The sequence below is a fragment of the Aythya ferina genome (genome assembly GCF_964211825.1).
Source record: "Aythya ferina genome assembly, chromosome: 3".
Lineage (NCBI taxonomy): Eukaryota > Metazoa > Chordata > Aves > Anseriformes > Anatidae > Aythya > Aythya ferina.
In genome coordinates, this window is record NC_140298.1 from 100,460,175 (window position 1) to 100,485,848 (window position 25,674).

The following is a 25,674-nucleotide window of genomic DNA, read 5'->3' on the forward strand; positions in this document are numbered from 1 at the left end:
ACACCGTTTTGTCACTTTTATCCCATTATCTTCTTTTCAGACTGCCGGCTCCTATGATCATAGCATAGATCCATTCAGAGTGATTGGAAAATGACCATTTTATAGCAAAGCCATACCACTGTCAATCAACATTCTGCTGGCAAGCATCAGCTCAAGGGTGTAAGGTCATTTGGAAACTGTTTAGTTGGAGTTTCCCTTCTTTACATTCTTATTTGCCTGATTTATTAAATTCTGCAAACTTATTGTCATAGAAGTTCAATGTCCTTAGAGTGGCAAACTGAGCTCTTTAAAATAATGATTCTATGATTCAGCATAAATAAATCCCTTTTCCAAGGTTCTCTGAGCAGAAGATTCTCTTTTCTTTAAATTAATTATAAACAGTAAAATATTTCTTTCTCTTCAATAAATTATGGTGGGGTAAACATTGCAATCAGAATTACTGAAAGTACCACTTACTGTGTAAATTTGCACCATTACAAAAATGCATATAATGCTATAATATTCATATGCTTAAAAGGTTAATGATCTTTTAGAATGTCGTTGGATCTTCTGTCTACAAATCAGTGAAAAGTCTGAATAGATATTTTTTCAACAAAATAAGGTTTTCTGCCAAGAAAGTAGTGGAACTGCTGATGAAATTTATCTTGAACTAGAATTTGCTAACATACTTTATCAGCTTGTTTATTTTACAGAACATCTGGAAATAACATTCCTAGCCTTCCAGCCCAGCACATGATACAAATCATGTATCATTTTGATTAGAGTTGTCAGATTTTGGAGACTATTGTAAATATTTATACTAGTATTGAAGGAATAAAATTCAGGATACTCTAACTGCTACCATTCTGGATCACAATCCCACAGCATCCCCTTTCTATCTTTTTTTCCAGCCTCCTTTCAATACCCAGTCTGAGCTATCCTCATCTAAGTATTTTTTGCTGCTCTTGTCATTGCTCTGCTTCAGGAATTATGCTTTCTTCTCTGGAAAATAAGATTTTGCTATGTGTTTTATACAAAGTTTTTCTTACATTAAATTCCATCCCAGCTTTAATAAATGCAATCCTCAGTACAATCAGTGGAAATTTCAGTACTTGCAGACCTTCACACACAACCCATTTTTTTTTAAGCATGAATAAATAGAATCCAGAGCTCATGTTCAGTTGTGGACTTATTTTTCCCTGATTTCCCTCTAGTAGTTTTATATGAATATACTTTTACATTCCAAGTCCATCCGAAATGCCTTCATTTTAGAGAAATTCTTCAACTCTTTTCAAATGACTCTCCATGTTTTAAATCCATTCTTCAATTTTAATGTGATATTTAAACCTTGGATTTTGCAAATGGAATCCCTAATTGTGAAAGTTTTACTTTACTTAGCCTGCGTGTTAACTGTAGTATACAGTTCTTTTTTTTTTTTTTTTTTTTTTCTTTCCCCACGCTCTTTAATGATAAATGCACATACATATCCATCTTCAAAATGCTATACAATTATCACAACACTCTTGGAAATACCATAATCTTATACTTCAGGAAATTGTAACAAATAAATCAAAAAGTTAAACCCAAGGCCACAAAAGGAGTGAATATCAGAGGAGGGATTAGAATTCTTGCCAGATAGGCCTGTGCTGAGACCACTAGAACAGCAAGCCCACAGCTACATACATACACAACTCTAAGCAACTCTTCATGTCAAATACTTTGGGATGTGTAAAAGTAGATATGTGAATAAGTAATGTAAATGAAATATAAATTATGTAAATATAACAATATTCAAAGACTGAAAAAATGTAGATGATTAGTAGACCATAATGGCTTTTTTATACATTTTAAACTAAAGAAACTTTAGCTATTCCATGTTGTTGTAACTCCACTGAGGTCAATGAATGCATTCTAATTTAGAGTATCTGAGGATCCGGACACTTAACATCTTACAGTGTCAAATAAATAATCTACAGTATTCAGGTCTTTATGCTGTAAGGTTATAGCATGATATCAGATCTTTAATAGCCTTTATGGTCTAATGAGTCAGAAAAGATGCTGTATACTATTCTTAATGATTTCAAAACTCACATAATATTGTACTTGCAAAATTTCCCATTGCTTTTAATGGAAGACGTCTGACTAAACTTTCCATAACTTTTTACAAAGTACTAGATACTCTTTTGTAAGTCCTTTCCTGCTAAAGGGGAGAAATATTGCACAGTTTTATTTAATTCTGCAACATTTCTTTGTTCTTTGTCACAATGGGAGTATTGGCTGAGTGAATGTTGCCAGAGGACTCAAAAGGTCTTAATCATAAACTTCAGAAGAAAGTTTAGACAGTTGTTTAGACAGTTTTAAACAGCAGGGAAAAATTAGTTAGTGGTCCTTTAATGGTTGTTTCACTGATTTCTGAAAGCAGAACTCCTCAAAACAAAAGGCAGAGGTATTTCTCACTGCAAACCTGCATATCCCAAAAACTTCTTGACCGTATCATACATCTCTGTGGATAACACTTCCAGGAGTATTTGGAAGATAATACGTGAGTTCAGAACAAACAATATAATCAATTGTCTTACTTAAAGCTTACTCTCTCAACAAGTGCGATAGCATTTCTTATATTTTTCAAAGTAAGGAAGAATTTTTTTTTCTTTTTTTCTTTCTTGCCTTAAAACAAAACAAAACAAAACAGAACAAAACAAAACAAAACAAAAACGAAGTGTAGAGCTATCCACTGCACAAAGTTTCTTGGTCCAAACTACCACAACATTTAATGTTGTCTTTTGTGTCCTTGGCTGGGGTTTGGACCCGTTATTGATTCAGCTGCCAAGGGACGGAATGGTTCAAAGAAGCTTCAGAATTTACTGAAATATTTAGTCCATACTTTTGTCATTGTTAGAGATTATACTGTCTTTTTGGAGATCAATATGCAGAAATACTTTCCTATTCATACAGAGACTGGAAGGGCTGGACATTACCAGAATTAAAAGACTTGAAAATAATAATGTTTTATTGTGTTTTCTGTGGTTTTATTAGAGACACATATCCAAAGGGAAAAGGCACCTAATGTACGTCATATGCAAACAACATTTAGAACAACATCTGCATGGCTATGCAGTAATACACTAACTAACATTGTCTTCCCCAAGTACCCAAAGTTACTAAAGCATTCACTGGACTATGCTTTTTTTTTTTTTTTTTTTCCTTTTTTTTTTTTTTTTCCCAAAAAAAACCAACAACAATACTTCACTAAAATACATAGCACAAGAGTATTTAACAACAGTAAATTCTATGCTTTTCTAAGAGACTGGACATTACTTTTCTTTAAGTTTTGTAAAAAAAGATCAAAGCCTTTCTTGGACCAAGAGATTGCCTACCTGAATGATACAGGGAGATCTTACGGAATTACTTTTTCAAAACAAGGAATTATAAAAAGGAGGAAATTGCCAACCATCTCAGTTCATTTTCAGAAAGGAATCCAAGTATTGTTATAACAAATATAAGATGAAACCAGTCCCTGCTTAGCAAGTCCTAAGAAATACCATGTCCTCAACTTCCACTAAAGTCAATGGGAATTAAGGGTGTTCAGTGAATCTCAGGATATACTGAACAATTTATACAATACAGCCCTACATGTACAGATGTCGATATATTAAGGAGAGGTGTGGTAATATAAAAACACCATCACCAGGATAATCCCATAAATTAAAACAATTAAAACGCATTCTAAAGGTAACCTTTAGTCTGTTTTTTTTTTTTTTTTTTTTTTTTTTTTTTTTTTTTTTATTGGTTTGGTTTGGTTTGGTTTTGGTTTCTTTTATATTGAATTATGGTCAAGGCAGCACCTTAACTGTTTCCACAATGGAATGAAACCAGTGAAGTGGAATGCACATAAGAAAGAAATTGCTATTGATCTCAGCCCAGGCCACACCATGCCTTGCATAGCAAATTGTTTCCATTACCTTACTATCTTAAGATAATTAATGTGCAGTCACTGCCCCTATCTTATGTTATCGGTCATTCTGATACTGTTCAATTCCTATCAGGCAATTCTACATTTTAGATGGGAGAGGCTTCATCAATAACTGTCGTTTGATGATAATTTTATAAATCACGATGCCACCTACCCAATACAACCTGTAAAATATGCACTTTAAAACTGATTGACTACCTGCTACATAAAACCCCACTCTCTTATATAGTTTGTTTTTAGTAATTACTATAAAATGTATTAAATGCTTGAGAAAAATCTTTGCCTCTTTCAACATGATCTCTTATTTGCTTTGTTTCCCTGGAAAGTTATTATTATTTTTTTTTTAATTTAGCCAAATGGTATTCACTGAAATACTGTACATATTTCTAACATTGCAGAATGATTTTTTTTTTTAATAGTCACAGCATGACACTATTTTACAATCATGCCATACTACTACAATTTAAACAAAGTTCCCATTTTGTAGAATTAATAACTTCATTTCAGAATTCTACGCAAAACTTAACATGTTAGCTCATACTTTCTTATGACATAACATACGGTATATAGAAATATTACCTTTACCATAATATGGCTTTTTGACATGGCCGTCACTGGGTTTAGGCTTCCTGTCATCCCCAGAAAGTTGTCTTGGAGACTGTTCCTCAAATGATCTCATATTATCCCTCCTTCCAGCTTCCACTGCCATTTTTTCTCTCATGGCTTTTGCTCTCTCAGTTTCCAAAGCAATTGCTTTCTCAAGAAGGGTTAAGTTACCTTTTGTCATATCAAACACTTCTTCAGACCTATCTGAAGTAATAGAGGTGGTATCATCGTCTCTTTCATGACAACCATCCTCCTTTGCACAGCTAGAAAAAGTCCTAGATCTGGGGCTCAACTGTTCTTCAAGCCTCATTAGGTTCATCATATCAGAGTAATTCCGGTCTGGTGTTCTTCCTTGGAAGTCATCTTCTTGCCTGACATGCTGACGAGTGTTCATGTTTTGTTGTTGATTTCTTTCCTGTGGGTTTGTCTCACTGAGTTTCCTAGCCAGATCAAAACACTGGTTCCTTAAGCACTCCAAACTGCTGAGACACACCTCTTCATCACTCTCCTCCACCATTTTTTCCGTAAGTCCATTGTTCACAGGCTTCCCTAGCATTACAAAGTTCATATTCCTATTATCTTGCTGTGAAGTATTGTCTGCATAATTTCTGTCATTAATGTTTTCTGATAGCACTACACCATGTCCTTGTGCTAGTAATTTAAGGGAGTCCACTGTTTCCCTAACAACGTCACTGTCTAAATCTAAACTCAGCTCACTTTTCCGACCAATATTTTCATTTTTGTCACTATCATCTTCCAGACTATTAGATGTATTGCTGTTCATTTCTGATTCTGTCCTGGCTCTGTATGCAGCATCCTCTGCAATTTTGCCAAGATTTAACAATGACTTGGCCACCAGTTCATCGTAATTATCATACTCATCATTATTGTTATCGTCTTTTTCTGTGTCTTGCATTATTCGAGTATTGTGACAATTCATTTGATGGTCTTCTGCATAAAAAACAGAAACAAAGAAAGAAACAAAGAAAGAAAGAAAAAGGAAAAGAAAAGAAAAAAGTGGCTACAATTGGAACTGTTGTTGCAATCGCATGGACAGAAAACAAACTGCATGTCAAATATTGTTAATCATACAGCAATTCTATTACACTAAGGCCCATGTGCAGTTAAGTTTTATTAAGTGAATTTCTCTATAGTCCATGAGGCTATTTTTGTTTATTTGCTATTCACATGAATTTCTTTCACAAGTATGATAAGAAAAAGACAAATCAAAATGCTAATTACTATTACTGCTAAAGTATTATGGCATAGAAACTTATGTTTCTCCTTTCATTCCTAGAATTATAGTTTTATGGGGTTTTCTACAATCATATCATTAATATGACATAATTGCACAGGTTTCAAGCTTTTCTCACTCCTGTATCTCTTGTAAATGTGGAAGGTGGCAATGGAGTGAGTACTACTGGATTTATTCTCTTAATGGTGAGTAACATTCACCAAAAGAGAAAGAATATACAAGAAACAGATTTTTTTTTTCTTTTTTTTTTTTTTTTTTTTTTTTTTCACACCATACACACCATTAATACTAGATAACCAATAACTATATGCAAAGATCAAAATAACATTTTACTTAGTGGATCCATCAGTAGAAATCAAAATCTCTCAGTTTAGCTATGTAAACTGTGGAAAAGAATTTTAAAGTAATTGTTACATGAAGGGAAGATAGAAGCAATGATATGTATAATACAATTTTAAGTTAATATGCTAGCCCAAATTATATGGTCATACTTGTATGGTAGGGCTGTTATTTCTACTACCCTGAATATTGTAACAGAATGGTGCAAAGTTACTATGTTTTACTTAGCTTTGCCTTAGTAACTGCTGAAAAATAGGGGGGTAACTTAATAAGATGGAGTCAATGTGTAGCCCTGAGGGTGTGATTCATTTCACCTGACTTTAGATATGAGTGAGGCAGGCATCCATACCCCAGTAAGCAATAATCCTGTCCTTGGTCAATAAGAGAAGCAGACACTTTAAGGCTATAATCCACCTGATTTGGTTGTCTTCCTCAGAATAAAATGAATCACTTACTAGAAGTGCTTGTTTCTCCTCATTGACAATGAAGGGGCTCAGAGTAGATGCCTACCTTAAAGATATCTGTATTTGGTCAGATGAATATCATCCAGACATCATTTTCTGATATCTAATGTTAACTCAGAAGTTATCTCATTCTTAGACCCATTCTTAAAACAGATATACATTCACCATTATTTACTAATGAACATCTCATAAATTCTGTTTTATTTATCAGCTACCCAAGCAATATTTAAATATTTAGCTTCACAACTTGAAAAGAAATTTACTAAATCTGTTGTTAGGTTGACATGCTAGGCCAGTTTTTCAGCTGGTACAAATTGAAAGAAATCAGTAGAGCTAGGACAATTAACACCTGCTCAAGAGCTAGTCCATCAATTTGTAATATCATCTTTTCAGCTCAGGTGTATTTGCAATACTGTTACATCTAAATATGTAGAACTTTCTAAAGTATGACTTTTATGTTTTAGATAAACAAAACAAAGCAGAAAATTGCAGGTTGTAGGTGGCTTTGTATACTAACATTTTGATGATAAGAAATGTTTTTTTATAAAAATAATTTTTAGGTCAGTGGACAAGATAATAAATCAGTGTTTTAAATAAAAAGCTCAACAGCACAATAATTAATGTTTCAGCCAAAAGATAGTATGCCTTCTACACAGTGGTTAGGGATCCTGGGATGATAGTAGGCTGTAGTTAAGCGGCAGACCTGATAGATGACTAGGCTATGTCTAGGAAAAACAAAAACAAAAACAAAAACTCTAAGTGTATAGCATTATATATAGAAGATAATTAGCAGGGAAGGATGTTTGTTATTTTTACATAACAAGTTATTCTAAGTCAGTAATGGGTTATCTATTTATTATCAAAAGTGGTTTTATTTTTGTTGCTCAAGATAAAAAATACTCATATTTATGTTTCAGTCTCTAAAAAATTAAGTATATCAGAGTATCAATTTGTCAGTATAAAAGTAAGGGATGTCACATATGCTTCCTATTTGAAAAAATTCTACCTTGAATGTCTGCATAGAAGAAGGCAGTTAAGGATTACTGGATAATTAGTTTGTACCATTTGAAAAGCAAATGTTTTAATACATTGATGATCATCTTCTAACATGAAATGTACAAACAAATCCCACATTAATTTAAATATTAAAGCTAAAATCTATTGCCAGGAAGACTGCTCAGTAGAAACAGCTGTTTTTACGGGGTGCAATTAGTTATTTCTGACGGGCAATCAGATGTAGAAGAAAGAACATCAAAGTAATTAAAGAAGAAGTAAGTTATATGTCCAGAACTGACAGTGCCTTTGCATTTAGCATGAGGCATATAGAAACACTGGTGAAACAAGTCCAAATCAAACTTTAGCAGGATACTGAAGTATAGTGTAGGAAGAAATATTTTCTTGAGCCATCCAGAGAATTGTAAGGTATGTAGTAGCTATACTACAGAAATTTTCAAAATGTGAAAAATTTTGAGGATTTTTTTTTTTTTTTTTTTGATAAGGGCTTTTGTGTTTACATGAATGAGGGTCATGTAAATGATCATCAGGGGAGGAATGTATTCTGGTTTGCCTCCACAACAGTGAAAAGTCAAAATATGAATCACGTACTGTATGAGTGAAGACATGTAAATTCCTTTTGAGTAGGTGAAGCTGGGTGAAAGCTGTAACTAATATTTTTATTCTGTTTGATTGGTTATATCCTTTTCAGGGCTCCTGCCCGTTCAATCCTAAAAAGAAGAAGAAAAAAAGGTGGTGGAGGAGAAGAAAGTGTAAAGCATGAATCCTTGATGAAAGAGGCAGGAAAACAAAAATATTTTAATCTAGTTTCATTCCTCCTCTTTAATTTTTGTCCTTTTCTTGCATTTTCTACTTTCTTTATCACCTATTGTTTCCACATTTCTTATCTTCATGAAGTAGTTAATTTCAATGAAAAGGATATCTATGTATACTGTACCCATCTTCTCCAGATAAGAGTCTGTTAGATTCTGAGCCTTCTGGCCTGCTCTAGTGAAGCACCTGTGTCACCTGTTTATTAAACCAAATGTTTGAGTACTGAATTAGTTTGCGTATTAATTAAGGGTACTTCTACAAAATACTCCAGCCCAGCAGTTCTGTGTGAACCTGTGTCTTTTCTTTTATTCAGCTCTGTAAAAGAAAATCTTGTTTTCACTTAATTTTTCTATGCTTCCTAACATTTTACCTTTAACTTGGTACCAACCTTTATACTATATTGTTTAATGGCTATGTGCTAAATAAAAGCATATAGCTTTTAGTAAAGCTTATAGCACTAAAATACCTACTCTACTCCTTACAGAATTTTTGGAACCATTGACTCAAATTGCAGTTTTTATTTTGAAGAAGCATCTGAGTTTGTCTCAAAAAGAAACAAGTTAGCCAATCAGCTGAAGAGTGAACGAAGTCATCATCTCCCTTTTTTTTTTTTCTGTAAGCTTTGGGGTTGTGTGGAAAAGGAATATACAACATAGTCTAAAAAGAACATCAGATTATTTTAACCGTCATTCCCAGAATACCATGACAATTTAGATATTCTTATTGCAATATTTGTTCTGTTTAACTCTCAAAACATAAGACAACTGACAGGCAGGGAAACTATAGTGGAGGATATGTGGAATAGCTTTAAAGAGCTGGAAGCCTTCAGCCACCTGAACACAAATGCACTTTTGTATGGCACTAAAAAAAAAGTGAATAATTTGATTTCTTATTGAACCTTTCATCCAAGGATCTCAAAGCACTTTACATACATTATGTTAAAAAGCCTCACAACACCCCTGTGAGGTAGGTATTTTAAGCCCATTTTACAGATGGGAAATTGAGATACAGAGAAGGTGAGTGACTCCTTCCATGTCATACAGTGAGTCACTGGAGAATAAGGACTATAGCTTCTATATCCATGATTGCTTCCTCTCTTTGTTCCTATCATATATATATGTAAACAAATTTTTTGGCAGAATAAATGGCTTGGTATGATTTCAGTGTAGGGAGTCATGAAAAACAGCACCCTCTTTTTGAAAATGATAATATACAGCATTTAGTTTGAGAGATTCTGCAGAGAGAGGCAATGATACTTCAGTTAAAGCAGCTACATTCCTATCAAAGACCAAAGACTTCATGAACAAGACTTTTCAAATCTGTGTGTATCAAATTACTCACTTGCTCCCAAGCATGGGAAAACACGATGGCTAACAAGCTGAACCTATATGTGGTTATATAGGCTTCCTGCCCAGAGAAACAGTTTCATTATCCATGCATCGTTGCCTGTTTTTGAACACTTCACTGCTCTTGCTACTGCCACTTGTCAGTTCCTAAGTTCTTAGCGTATGATACTACTGTGCTACCATTTTTCTCCTAAGCTGTAAAGTGAGGTGCATGCATATTTAGCAAGTCAGTCTTGGCACAAATGAATCCCAAATCTTGCAATGTTACAACATCATATGGGGTAGGGGGCTGTTTGCACATTGAATACTCCTCTGGAAAAATCTACAAGTAAGGAAACTGAGGACGTACAAAATATAGTGAGCTTCCAACAGCTGACATGGTTTTGGTTTCAACTTCACTCCACATTGAAGAAATAGAGCACACATATAATTCTACTAAACAAAATCTCTAGAAGTCTGAATACTCTTATTGATATAGTATTTGGAACACAGCTCAAGCTGTCAAACTTTTCTGTTTCAGGTACACACTGGAAACTGAAGTTGACCATGTGCAGTTCTTCATCTCTGCAAAAGTTCTGGAAGTACTTACTGAAGTACTGAAATACTTCCTGAAGTATTAAAATAATAACCAATATTCAAAGCAAAATAAATGAAGAGTGGAAGTCATTAGGCATGGCAAGGAAGGTCTGAGCTAAAGAACACAGCATATTGCAGTAAAATTCAGTATAGGAAAGTAGGAATGAGGACCATAGAAAAAGCCCATACAGACTTTCAAGTATTGTACATAATTTGCTTGCTTACCATATATTTTTACCATTTTTTTTTTTCCTGTTACATTTTGATCTTTTCATTTTCTATCTTTTAATTTTCTACATATTCTACTTTTTAACTCGATTTGCTCATTGGAAAAATAATCAATACTTTTTTTTTTCTTTTTCTTTTTCTTTCCCCTCCTTTTTTTCTTTTTCTTCTTTTTCCTAAGGTTTTAAAGGGATCTTTACAGATCTGAATTTCTTTCCTGCTCAGGAGTGTTTACTGATATACAAAAACATTCCTTTTTTTTTTTTTTTTTTTTTTTTTTTTCCCTTTTTGGTATTAAAATACATTTGAAATAGAAACAATGAATATTGATAAATTATTTTGGCATATCAGCATTTTCAAAATTTTTGATTTCTACACAAACCAGTGTATTCTCATCTAAGTGCATAGGTGTTTGTATATAACCAATGCCATGATATATTATTTTTTCTTCACTTAACCTATCCTTGCAACCTCTTACTATGCCTTATCTCTGCTAGACCTGCATGAATAGCATCCTAATTTGTAAGTATTCACATGAGGTATTGGTAGAATACAGAGGTTCTTACTTGGGTTATTCCCACTAATAGAATCATGCAGGAACTTCGTGAGAGAGAGAGCATCAGATAATCCGGAAGAGGGGCTTCTAACATATTTTTCATATTTTTTTTTAAAAGAAGTATTTTGTTAATCATCCCTGTTTTCCCACTATATGTCCCTATGAGCCACCTGATACAGGTAGCTCTGTACAGTTTTGGAAAAAGACCCTGAAAGGTACCTGATGAAGGTACTCTGACCTTGACTGTGATAGTGTTGCTTCTAGTGACAGATATTGCAAAATGTTATTAAAAATTGTCAATTTCCTGACAAACTAATGTGCTTAGTTATGATTTCCGCTTTTTACCACAAGGCACTCCTTGCCTTTCTCTGATTTTAGAGCATCTCACACGCCACTTCACATTGCATTGGTGTCAGAATTGTGAGATAGATGAGATTGGAAGGGACCATTGCAGATCATCTGGTCCAACTCTGGCTCAAATAGAAGCCATCAGGTTCTCAGGGCCCTATCCAGTCAGTCCTTTTATGAATATCTTCAAGGCTTGAGATGCCACAGCTTCTCTGGGAAATCTGTTCCAGCATTTGACCACCCTTACAGTGATTTTTTTTTTTTCTTCTAAATGGAAGTTCTTTCGTTACAATTTGTGTCTGTTGCCCTTCTCCTCCTCAGAGTGAACAGACACATTTCTTTCTTTGTACATTATATGTTCTAGCTTTTTAATCATCTTGGTTGTTTGTCTCTAGACTCCAGTGTTTTAGGTCTTGTACTGCTGAACCTAAAATGAAATTTAGTGCTCCATATACAATAGCATAAGTATTAAATAAAAGGGAATATCACTTCCCCTGTTTACAGTCTCCAGCCTTTTGATCCTGGCAGACAAGCATTATTTCCAAATAGTCAAAAGGCAATGAATATGCTGGGGATTTATTTATGTATTTATTTATTTTTGTTCCACAGAGATTGCAGAAAATACTTTTCAGTTATCTACAGGAACACCCCAAAATAAGTAAGGTCATTTGGTATGAAATCTGCTTGTTGGCTTTGCAGCATCTGAAATATTTGGTATGAAGGTATATGTTTAGGTTTGAGAAGGAACTCACTGAGAATATATGTGATCAGAGTTGGATATGCTGGGTTTGCAAGACCAGTACAATTTAGCCAGTCATCCACACCTGGTCCATGTTTCTTTGAGAGCCATAATAAGTTCAGTCAGCACTTAACTGTTTTAACCTGACTTCTGGCTGGGCAAATAATGAGATGGCTTTATCTGATGGCTGGTACTCATTTCAACTTTTGCTCCACAGGAAGTCTATATGAGGGAGGGGAGACACTTTCTCATAGCCTTCTAATGACTCAGCAGAGCATGGCAGTTTCTTGCTTTCTCTCAGGTTTCCAGAGCTCAGCAAGGCAGCAGGCAATGAAGCAGCCAAAGCTATTCTCCAAATACTAAGATACAGCAGGGGATCAGAGGACCAGCTGCACCAAGGGGAGAACACCCACTCAGACAAATCTTTGATATGGAACTTCTACATGGGGCTACTCCAAAGGTTGCTTATGAGATAGTAACCCCTATCTATATCCCTCTCTATGAGCATTGTTTTGTAAAAGATGCAACCTGGAGAACAAATTTTCAGTTCATAAACTAACATCTTCTTTTTCACACACAAATCTCTGAGAAAGACAGGTTGGAAATTCTTACTGTAGGGATAAATAATTTGTTTTCACTGTTTTTATTTAGATCTCTGACTCAATGCAGATGTCCACATTCAAAATGTCTACATATGAACTAGCCATCCACACCACATATTTAGGCAGTGGACAAAAATATGCATCTTGAGATGAGATTTATTTTATCCTAAGCTTGGTATCTGGAGTGGATTGGCTGAGTTATTCCCTAAAAGTGGCTATTCCTCTTGTCTGACTATAAATGAAATTGATGAGATTAATTCTATCCTAATTATTTTCACTCAGAGTTTTCAAATTGCGCTTTGCTGAACTTTAACAATATGTCTAATATGACACAGAAAGAACTGCAGAGAGCATGGAATAGAAGAGGTACTTGAAAGGAACCATCTTGAGGTTTTGGACACAAACAAACATATAAGGAAGTGTTGGCTCAAATGGGATGGGTGCTTATAATTGCATGAGTTACATGGATGGAGTTAATATCCTATTGGATTAGTCTGACCTCCGCAATAAGTTTAATTACTTATGTTTGGTTGTGTTTCATTACCAAAGGATGCTTGTTTGTGCTTTGATAATAATCTGACCTAATTGGCAGAATACACAGAAATACATATCATGAACACTCTGGAGCATGACTGCAAAATACAATATCTCTGAAATTTCTTCTTCCTATCTGTCTTTCTATCCCCACAGTGATTTCAGATGCAAGATATCTGGAAGGGAAGACTCCTGCATGCATGAGTGACAGGCTTCACTTCATTTGAAACATACGACTTTTTGTTAGGGGGGGTTATTTTTTTTTTCTTTATCACTTGATCCAGCTTCTTGTACATTTCTCATGTTTCCTGTCTTTTAGTGACAGGGAAGGCTTAATAACACTCCATAAAATAAGGAGAAAGTAAATATAAAGGGTAATTTGTCTCTTTGGTTACAGCCATTCCAACACAAGCTAATCAGGGACAGGACATGAGACCATGCAGTGGCATGTGATTATTCATACGGTTAAACTTTTAGTGAAACACTGGCATGATTTTGATTTGATCGACTTAGCATCCTTCCACCAGTGTTCAGGCGCAGTGCAGTGGTGCTAGTTAGGGACCGTTCCCAAGAAGCAGTCCAGATGTGGTCACCCTATTTTGGGAGGTTAAAACTTAGCTGTATGGACCCAAGCCATGCTGCAACAGTTGAACTGTACTGTTTACACTCAGTTTTAGATGAATGTACAGTTTACACTCAGTTTTAGATGAATGGACTATGGCCTTTCTTATTCACTCAGATAGATGTGGCTTTGATTACTGTGATTAAAGAGAAGGGGAACAAGGCAGCAGAATCTGTAAGGTGGAATCCTTGGAAAGCACACTGTCATCTGTAACTTCAGAGGAAAGAGTAAGGCAAATTGGAACCTATTCTTTTAACCACACTATTCCAGTCAGTCAAGTATGCAGTGGTCCTCACAAAACAGAAAGTAGTGATTCCATAGTGAAGCTAGATCCTAGCTAGTTATGGAGAGTCTTCATTATGTCTTGTTTATTTTCTATCTATACTACATGTACATAGTGTATGACTTATAGGCTTATGACATTGGCAATGTCTAGGATGGAGATCAGAGTACCAGAGACCTGTCATATGTAGGAATTGTATGAGCTGATAACAGATCTAAAAAAGATTTTTCTTTTGCTGCTGCATCTGCAAACATATTTCCAGTGAGGTTGTTCCAACTATCTGCCCACCCTAAAAATGTACAACACCAACAATTTAGAAATTGTCAGTTCCTCCTTCTATAAGAGATTTCCTACTGCTGTTCAGATCTGCACTGGAATATCTGTCCTGATGATGAAAGCTTGCCTCTCATAAAAAGAAAACTTTTGTTGGAGAAATGCAACCATCTACATATTTACATAAATTTGTATATATTTCTAACTAACGATATGCATGACAGCTAAAATGGCAGTGACTTCATAGTCAGTTTCACAGTGCCTACATTGACTAGAGCAGTGCAATCTCAGTGCATGACATCTCTGCTGGAACTCTTACTCTAACTGGTTGTACAGAAATTACAAACTTCAAAGTGGATCAGTCCAACAAACGAATAACCACAGTAGCCAGTTTTCCAAGATACATGCACAAATGCATAGATAGAGAGATACTTATGCTGCACAAAACTAAATCCTGAGTCTTACTCTGGTCTCACGGAACAGCACAGGAACTGTTTTACTGGCGTTCACTCATGAAAGTAAGGTATATGAGATCAGAGTCAATTCCTCTACTTCAGTGTTCTGTATTTTTTTCTTCAAGTGTTCATCAGGTGATTCATACTGCAATCATCCTAACGTATTGTTCCTCCTCAAATATATCTGTAAGGATTATTTTTAGGCTCTAAAAAATGTCACACATTGAAGTATCTGAGCAACTCAAGAACCAATGAAATTAATCTATCCAACATGAACTTTTTCCCTCTGTCCCTTCAAATATGAAGCACTATGGGACATGGTTTAGTGATGAGACTCAGCAGGTCAGATTAATGACTGGACTTAATAATATTGAAGGTATTTTCCAACCTATATGACTCTGACTCTATATCTGTTGCTGTATTATGTTTTATGACTTCCAAAGTGGAACTGCATCAAATAGTTTCTTAAAACTCAAATAAACTGTGTACATTATTTCCACACTGCTTACTTTCTTACGTCCAGGGATAGGGCATCCACAGCTTCTCTGGGCAAACCGTTCCAACGCCTCGCCACCCTCTGAGTAAAGAATTTCTTCCTAAAATCTAGCTTAAATCACCCCTCTTTTAGTTTAAATCCATTACCCCTTGTCCTATCATTACATGCCCTTGTAAAAAGTCCCTTTCAGCTTTCTTGTAGGCCCTCTAAGTACTGGAAGGTTGCTGTAAGGTCTCTCCAGAGCCTTCTCTTCTTCAGGCTGAACAACCCCAATCCCTTCAGCCTGTTTTCATAAGAGAGGTTATCCAGCCCTCTGACCATCCTTGTGGCTCTCCTCTGGACAACATCTCTCTGTCCTTCTTAATCCTGGTTTTCCACATTATAAAATGGCTCAGAGAATCAACACATTGTATAGCTGCATTTCTATAGTCCTGATTCTAGTAATGGAAATTATATAAAATGTCATCAGTATAGTATAAGGCCATACTACTGCAAAGGATGATACTACATCATGAATAGTCACATATTAGGGATACAAAAATAGAACAGAATAGAACTATGTACTATTTGGATGTAATGTATTTGGATGTGGATATTTTGTCTAACCTTGATCCTGATCAACTATTCTGTAAAATCACCCATCTTTCTTAAAGCCTTTGCATTATTATACTAACAATTCTGCACAGTGCAGAGTTTAGATTGCTGCTTTAATGTCTTCCTCATATCCTGTTGTCCCAGGAAGGAATGCTAACAATATATTTCACTCTGCTGTACTCCCATGCTGGTCTTCTAATCATTTATTTACGTCTTTCTGCATTCCATTTTTTTTCTGAATAAGTCCTGAACTTCCTTTTACACTTGGATTTTTTTTCTTTCAATTTCTGTGTCAGAACACCCTCCAGCTCTTGAATCAATTCTCCTTATACTTCTCTTTAATGGTCATTTCATTTGGAATCACTTAAACAACAAGAACAAGTTCTTATGAATAGCAGCAGAAATGTCTACATCATTTTCAGACTGGAAATCTCATGTAAGAATTGTATAGGAACAGTCACATTTCATTTTCATTTGGTGATACAACTACTTCTATGTTCATTTGAGACTTAAACCGAGGATATATCTGAAATCAAAACTGACGAACTCAAAACACTGATCAGTTGTTGAAGGCGCTCCTTCTAATCCTAACCAAATACTCCCAGCCTTAAGAAGTTCTGCACCCATGTCCCATTTAAACCTTGAAGAATTCTAGATACTGGCCATCTTCATATCTAAGTTCCCAGAGAGACCCAATCTGTCTAATGCACTTGGCAGAAAAAGGCTTCTCATGAACTGTTGCTTTGACTGGATTGCTTTAAGTTATAGTTAAGGGAAAAACTGCCAGTTTTCTCCTTTATTTCCCTCCCTCAATCACCCTTTTTCTCACTGATGAAATACATAGTTTGGTAGATCACTTGCTAAAAAATTAGAAGACTGAGAGTAAAAGCTCTCCCAATTTGAATGCATTCAATATCACATCACCCAAATGCAATAAAACCTGGACTGAATGCAAGCTTACTAGGAAGCATGGAACACAAGAGACCTATAAAAGTTCCATGTTATTTGGGTCATGCAAAAATATACTGTCTTCATTGTGCATAGTTTACAAGGTCATTCACCTACAAGAGAGAAGTAACATTTCTGATCCCTGCACCCAGGACTGATTTTGTAATCTAATATTAAGCAGCTAATATATAAGATGTTAGAGTGTTCTTCGAGCACAGAAAGGAACCCAGCAAGTCCTGCTTTCCCAGAAGAATGACCCTCCTTGGTATATTAGTTTTTTTTTTTTGTTGTTTTTTTTTTTTTTTTTTCTGTCCCCCCTAGGGTGTGAGCATTGCTTATCTAAAGCAGTCTTTGATCTAGTTGCTAGCCCTCTGTGTCAGACAAGAAGGAAAGGTGGTGTTGAACTCACGTTTTAATTCTCACACTCAACTCAGGTGCCTGAGTTACTACAGTCAGTGGCAGAATTTCTTTCTATTCTGAAACACGTATCTCACTCCATCAAATGTATGGGGCTCCCAAGAAAATATTCTACTTTCTGTATACTTAAAAGTTACCCTTCTTCACTGTATTTTCAGAGAAGAACATTCACAGACTGCTCTTATTAGGTAATAAATGATCTCTAATATAAGCATTTTTTTTTTATACTTGTGTACTTTTGTATACTGTACAAGTCCAGTACTATTCCTAACATTCTGATAATAATTACCTGTTATTCTGTACTTCTATTGTTAGTTATATAAATATGTATTTTATTTGATTATTTAAGAGTAAAGTTTTATTCAGCATATCACAAAAGAATAAGAAAATAAACTTTCTATACGGTGCCAATCTTTGAGTTGAATGATGCTTTATTTACTGTAGATGATAAAAGACAACTAAGCATTAGTCTGTACAGACACCTTTACTGTGTTTCATCAGGTGTCCAAGAAACCACTTAGCCTTGTATAAGCATCTGTATCTTGCTTATACAGAACCTCTGTAAGTTGAGGTAGTCGGTGAAACAATAGAATTGATATATAGAATACAATAGAAATCAGAAGACAGTAGCTGCATAGCATATCTTAATAATGTATATGACAAACAAAGAATGTCACCACACATTCAGTTAAAAATGTAAGGAAAAACAGCCTGATGTGGGCCTGTGCAGCTTTGCAAACTCTCTTGTATTATATGATGGGATGTGTTCACGTCACACAGACCTTACACCTGTTACTTTCAGTAGTCCTTGTCTAAAGAGTACAAGGAAAAATAAGGCCTACTTGCTTTTTGTTTGTATGTTTGTTTGTTTGTTTGTTTGAATTGTAAATGTATCTCTTGCTTGGAGTTTCTTCAGTGTCAAACAAGACTGTTACTCTTCCTATTAAAAGTAGAGCCTGCAAAATCAAGCTTTTGGGATAACAGAACTATCAGGTATATCAGTTCACCTAATCAACCCACAGTGTTATGGATACTTGACACACTTACTGTTCTCTAAGAAGCCTTTTTGTGCCAAATAATTCTGAGGTAACAATAACAACAGTGACCAAAATCAGGCTGATTCTATAACCACATCAGTGGCCTTTCTAATTACTATTTTACATCCTTTACCAAAATCCTTCAGCTAGTTTCTTTCTTAGCATTAGCTTCTCCATCTTTTGCTAAGTGACTCGACCATTCTCACTGTCCAGCTAGCTAATTGTAGGTCCCACAGTATGGTCTCATAGAATGTCTGTAGAATAAATTGAATCAAAGAAGGGAAAGAATTGTCCATGGTATAAATGGACTATGTCATGTATGGTACATGTGACAAATGAACACAACTGAATCATCCTGAAAAGTAAAATGAGGAGGAAATGTTTCCATAATAAAAAGTATTCACAATTCATGTAATCACAGTATCACACAATGGTTAAGGTTGGAAGGGACTTCAGGTCCAATGCCCCTGCTCATGCAGGGATACCCAGAGCAACCATGTACAGGCAACTTTTGAAGATCTCCAAGAACTGCGACTCCGCAACCTCTGTGGACAACCTGTTCCGGTCCCTCATCACCTATACAGTAAAGTGCTTCCTCATGGGTTTCTTTGGGTTTCTTGATGTTTAGATGCAATTACATATATATGTTCATTATAAATCAATGCTTTTGTTTCTAAGTGTTTTCTTTCTTTCTTTCTTTCTTTTTTCTTTTTTTTTTAAATGTTGTTGTTTTTATTTTTCAATTTGACAAAATTTCTGTGACATGAGGAATTTGCCAGGACTGTAAATTTTAGTCATGAAAATAGATAAGGATGAGAAGAAATTATCAATCTGGTCTGTAATTTTATTTCATTCTAATATACCCTGGAGGAAATGTTGCAGTGAAAAATTAACACCTGTAGCGATCAAATAAGGTTCTCTGCTTTTCAAGGAGAAAAGTTGTCACTTGTGTTCACTATTTTAGGAAAAAACACTTTAAGACCAGTGAGAATAAATATGATGATCAACATTTGTCTTTAGACCTACAGTCTAAACACAATAGGAACCTGAAACACTAACAAAGCAAAGTTTGTTGTTTAAGACAGTGTCAAGAGGGATTCAGACAGAGTCTGTAGACTCTGTCTAAACTGTAGTACAGTCTGGACAATGCTATCTGTGAAGAAGCACTGTGAAAGGCAAAGGATTTCAAAGAGATCATGAAGAATTATTTTTTGCACAACCCATGAATATGTTGAATATGGCACTTCCCTAAGTGCCATATCCCAGATGTGAGACTATCTATAGCAACATCCGGTCATTATGTTTGCAAATATGGATGCGGAGAGCTGATATATCACTGAGTTCACTATTGGCTCTTTAAAGCACTAAATAGCAAAAGCAACTAGCTTCTTGGCACAGTTGTGCCAAAATTAGAAGATCATTGGGAATGAACTGTTTACAGAGTCTGAGTGAGAATAGGAATAAAGTTCTAAGGCTTCAGCACTTTTGTTCGGAATTTCTTCTCCAATCTATCTTATTTCAGAAAGAATTAATTTTACAATATCATCTGCCAGACAACAAATGAAAGAGGGGAAGTCAAGGATCCACTCTGCATTTATTTGCAGATAGAAGGATGCAAAAAAAATATAGAAAAGGCAACCTCTGTGCAGCCTCTTCTTGAGGACTGAAATGTGTGAGAATCCTAAGCTGTACTGCTGAGATATACGATTGCTTTCCACATCTATTTCTCTGTCAAGACCAGGTAAAGGTTTAGTTACAATAAGCCCTGAAACAATTTGCTATTTGATTATAGATCAACATCCTATGTTCAGCTAACAAGGAAGGAAAGAGCTTGTGAATTAAAAATACAAACAAGCAACCCCATATGTAAGTGAAGTAGATTCAGAATGAAATAACATTAAAATCAGAATGTGTTGTGTGGTCAAAGCCTTTAGTTCAAACTCTGAACTCCTTAATTATCCCAATGTCTTCTACAGAATTTCTGCTTACATCAGCAGAAGTTGCATATGGCATAGATCTGTACCAAAGGTAAATGATTAATGATGATTAATGATTTCTTTACATTGCATAAAGCTATAATTTTTTTATTTATTTATTTTTTTTAATTTAAGAATCATATAGTTCACATATCTTTTAGGGCCTATTATTTGTAGGAAAGGAACTAAATATTCAAACTCCTATATCAAAAGGAAATAGTCCTAACTTTCAACATAGAAGTGGACTACTAACAGCTTAAAGCTGTGTATAAGTGTCTAGACACAGCCTGAAAAATTCTGATCTTCAGAATCAAACATTTATACAGAAGGATTTTTTTATAAATAGTTTTTCAAGAGAAGGAAAAGTTATGTATAACATACAACACCATCACACATAAATGCAACTCATGATGTAAATGAGCTCAGCTTCAAGCCTTATCTCAGTTCAAAGAATTAAAAGTGATGTTTAAATCAAGACCTAACCAATCATACTGTTTAGGAGCAGCACACAGTAAACACCTTGAGAACAGAGCAACAAGCAAAAATTTACTATGCTAGCAAAGCAGCTATGTTTATGCAATCCACCAACCAAACAACTGCAAACATAAGAGAATTAAAATAAATAGATCTGAACCAATCCCATGAGAACTGGAGGTACCTACTTTTCCACTCTGAACAACCTGTTCCAAATCTTTTAATTATATTTCCAATGAAAATTTTCAGAGAAAACATTTAGTCTGAATGTCTCCACATGAAATAATATAAATTGTTAAATATCAAAACAACTTGCAATCTACGTTTGTATCTTCAATGCAGAAAGAAGATGTCAATAAAAATTGTCTTATGCAGTGGCTCAACCCAACCACTTCTAGGCTTGTGTAGTTTGTAACTAGATCAGTAAGACAACTTTAACTTGGTATGTAGAGGAAACCTTCATGACGGTTAGGATAAATTCCTTCCAGATGTAACTATTTATTTATTTATTTTCTGTTATTCGTACTGTTACTTGTGAGATGCCCTAAGCACAGGGTAGTTTCTTTTATAAAGGAGTTGAAATGATGCTGCAATAAAGTCTAGTAGCAAAGGGTTAAGATCTGCTTCCCTTTTTGAGGCCATCAGGTATTTATTAAATTTTCCTGGGATGTGGAAAATGCAATTCTTTCCATGTATCTTGTTGTAAGTAGTGAAATGATACTTTCTGGCCTCTTCACTTAAAACTACAATTTTCCTCTATTAGGTGTTTTGCCTATGAGGTACATATAAGTCCAGCTCTTTGTTCTGTTTATTACTGAACACTCACTGTGTTCACCAATAGTGAACCACTTTCCTGCTAATAATTTAAATAAATGGTTAGCGGTCAGTGGGCTGGACAGACCCCATTGATAATACAGATCTGTCATCTTTATTTTATGAAATGTTGAGTGCCTTCAGTTGCAAGGACAGCTGGAAAGCTGTGTACTAGCACTATTTCCTCAGCATGTGATTGGTGTTTGTGTTTCCTCTTGAAGTGACAAAAATAAGTGGTGCAGAAGCATGATGAAGGCACCAGGAAGACAGAGGAGGGCATGGTACTCATGTTGACAGGTGGACTTCAAATCATGAGTGCCTGTGTGTCTGTGTCTAGTTTATGCTAGTGGAGGAAAAACAAAAAACAAACCAACCAAAACAAAACAACAACAATCACACCCCAAAGCAACCAACCAAAAACATTTTACCAGATTATTAAAAATAATCCTGAAATTTAAAGAAATGTGAAAACTGGTACACCATCTCTACTTTCATGTAAAAAGTCTTCACTTAAAAACAAACAAACAAACAAAACACAACCAAAAAATGTACTGACACTGCTATTTCTGTTTTACAGCTATTTTCTCAACATGTTTCACTTGATAAAGTAGGTGCAGTACCACATATTAGTATGTTGTATATGCCAGCTATCTTGGGTTTGTTAGAAAATGTAGGGGATTTCTAAAAGATTTATACATCCTTCTATACAATTTCACCTTCTGAGAAACTGCATTCAGTTATGTAGTATTGTTTGTGAAATGGATTTGATTGATGTATTGAGTTTCTTTAGATCTCGAATAAGCCTGACTCCTCCTGCCCCTGGCGGATTACGAAATACCTGAAGTACAAGCCATCTTGAATGTCTTCATGTGATATGGGCTAAATGGTGCCTTGGAACATCTGTTCCTGGAGCTCCTCCAGCGGAGATTTCTTTCTATAATAGAAAAGCTTTGTGAAACAGTCTTTGGAACCCAACTACCTGAAGTGAGCTCAGGAGAAAGCACTTCAGTTTGCCTTGCAAATCAAATGTGCCCTTCAGATTTTCAGCAAAGATTTTCAGCAGTCACCATCATAGAGAAGGGGCACTCCAAAAGCAGCCTTTTCTCTTACTCTTTCTTTTTTACTTCCCATTCGTATTATAATTTACAGGTTTGGCTATCTTAACAAAGGTCATATCTGCTTTTTTTTTTTAATTATTATTTTTTTATTTTCTTGAATATAAGAGATTGGAAAGATTCATCTTTCCTCTAAAGGTAAAGCTGAACATAAGGGCTTCACAATAAATAATTGACCCATAGATGATAGATACTCGTTCTTAAGGACATTCGGTACATTTAATGGAAACTGAAAGAGGATATGTGTTGCCACTGCCAGGGAATTATAAGCATTAATTTTAATTCAATGGACTATATAGACACATATGAGCACAGAATTTGGGAGTCAGATCTAAAAGAGGGGTTTTGTTTTGTTTTTTTTTAATTGGTATTTTGAGAATTGTAAGAGTGTTGCTTTAGGATACTTCCTTATTTTGCAAGTCCTTTAGTTTATCAATGACAAGGCTAGAAAGATGTGATTTTCCAAAAGGATGAGATGTTTTCAGTGAATGCCCAAGGTTTTCAGTAAGAATTATATACCTGTATTACATACAATCCTCTGAGAATCCCATCCAAAATTCACTTTAGTTTTTAAAAAAATATGAGCAGTGAGATGCCAGTGTGTTTACTGGAATTTCTCAAGATTAATCCTTTTCTAACAGAAAACTGAGTTTGGTCTAAGAAACAGCAAAGTGCCTTGCTTTTATTTTTTTCCCCTTAATTACTGGGTCTGTAATCCACAGAGTACATTTACTTATGGTTGTAATCTACAGCACAAGTGACAGAAACTTTGATTAGAGCTGTGCAGGTATTCTAGTGTCCATTGTTCAATTCTACATTTCGTTTCTAGGAAAAGCAACAGTAAGATACTTCCTGCTAAGATGCCTTAGAAGCTGGATGGTGGTTTACTACAATATCTAAATTGTAGTGAGCAGTGAGTGATTCAGACTACTAAATTCAGAGCTGACAGACCTAATTTTCCCATACAGTCAACAGATAAAGGCAAGTGCCATATTCAGCCCATGTATTTTTAGAACTCCTAACTTTGCACCTCATTTCTCTGGAAAATCAACAGTCCAGATTCTACCAGTGTTGCTAATGTTATAAGCAGAAGAAAGTAAAACATCAGGATCCTTATCAAAATAAATAAGAAATAAACTATCTAAACAAATCTGTTTTATTAATTAGCTTCTAGACCTCACCAAGAACAAACTCTGTTATTAATCTCCCCACTCTCTGGCAGAGCCATAAGGAACTCTGTATTACCTTCCTCATTAATTAATGCTAACTCTAATTAACTAATTAACTAATTAACATTAACTAATGCTAACTTGTAAATCAGCTGTACTCTAACTGGGTTTGTCCACATAATGATTACTATGTTGATTCTTATCTTATAATAATAAGATAATATAATAATAGATATATAATAGATAAAATAATAAAAGATCTTATAATACTTTTCTTATAAAATTCTATTATCACTTTTCACATTTTTGAGCCTTTTTCCTAATGATTGATATTTGACATAGAAGATATACACATAGATATCAATGAATATGTGTATTAATTCCAGAATAACATGGGATCCTAAGAAAAACTTAACCGGTGTAAGTTTTAATTCCAAGCATTATGCAAAGCAGCTAATACAGGCATCTTTGCAATATTCTTGCAGTTCTTAACCACAGCCTACTATTTATGGAAGGAAAGCAGTCAAAAAGCAATGTCAGCCTCTTTAGGTTGATTAGAATGGCTAACTGCATGTGTAACTGTGTTGGAACAAGTAAGCCACTGTGTTTCATAATGATAGTAGAAGTAAGCTGAGTATCAAGCCTGATGGCACACCAATAGTAATTTACTTGAGCTTTTGAGTTTCACTTATTTTTTTCCTTATATTTTTGATAGTGTAGATTTAAAATTTTTCATGTTAGCTGAAAACACAGCAGCAGTTGCACCATGAACTAAGCATTGAAAAGTTCAGTCACCATTATATCTTAAAGGAACTGCTAGACTTCCTCCACTTGCCCATCAGAATAGCAGTAGCAATTGCACATCAGATTGATCTAACACAGCTTCTCTTTCAGATTCTGAAAGAAGCAAAGTTCCCTGCAAAAGGAAATGGTTTCCTTGCTGCATCAAACTTTTGAAATTGGCCATGTATGTTCTATCAGTTTTGCTGACAAATTTAAGCAATTGAGAATATGCTATAGATTCAGGTACCTGAGAAAATGCTTATAGCCACACAGCTAGCCACCATCTTGCCCGAATGGAAAGAATACTTTCAAAGTATTCCTATAAGATTTAAGATCTGACCTTACAGAATGCTGAAACAAAAGTCATACAACTTTCATACCTGGTTCCTAAGAGGAATCCAACTGAGGAGTGCTGAAAGCTTTTCTTATATTTTTATTGGTTAGAAAGGTGAATCTACCCAACCAAAAACGTGTTCCCTGGAAATGGGAACAAAATACTTTTTAGATAGCTCATTAATTTTTGCATGATTCTTCAATTTCACCCCAGTGCATTATGATGTCTGTCATCAGCATAAGGATTCTCGAGTAAATGGACACTGATTATATATTTTGAAAATACTGGTTATATAGAGTCCAATATCCCCAAGAAAAGAGTGTTTCATAGCTTACATTACATTGCTATTACATCAATTCACTTACTACCAGTGACCTGTATGTATAAAGGGCACTTTTGCCAAGGTATCATAACCAATATATATCAATTTTAGAAGGACTTTATCTATTTAAACCTCTCTCTCTGTATTTTCAATAGAATCAACTAAAGTACACAGCATCCAAGTCTCAAAGAACC

At 35.0% G+C, this 25,674-nt stretch overlaps 1 protein-coding gene across 6 annotated transcripts in view; it reads right to left on the reverse strand.

Annotated features, from left to right (window-relative positions):
- Positions 1-25,674, reverse strand: part of MYT1L (myelin transcription factor 1 like) — a 361,112-nt gene that overhangs the window by 79,630 nt on the left and 255,808 nt on the right. For all 6 annotated transcript variants that reach the window (XM_084515353.1, XM_084515350.1, XM_084515351.1 and 3 more), the window contains exon 7: positions 4,532-5,509. In XM_084515353.1, the coding sequence (XP_084371479.1) occupies positions 4,532-5,509 (978 nt within the window). The remainder of the gene's footprint in view (positions 1-4,531; positions 5,510-25,674) is intronic.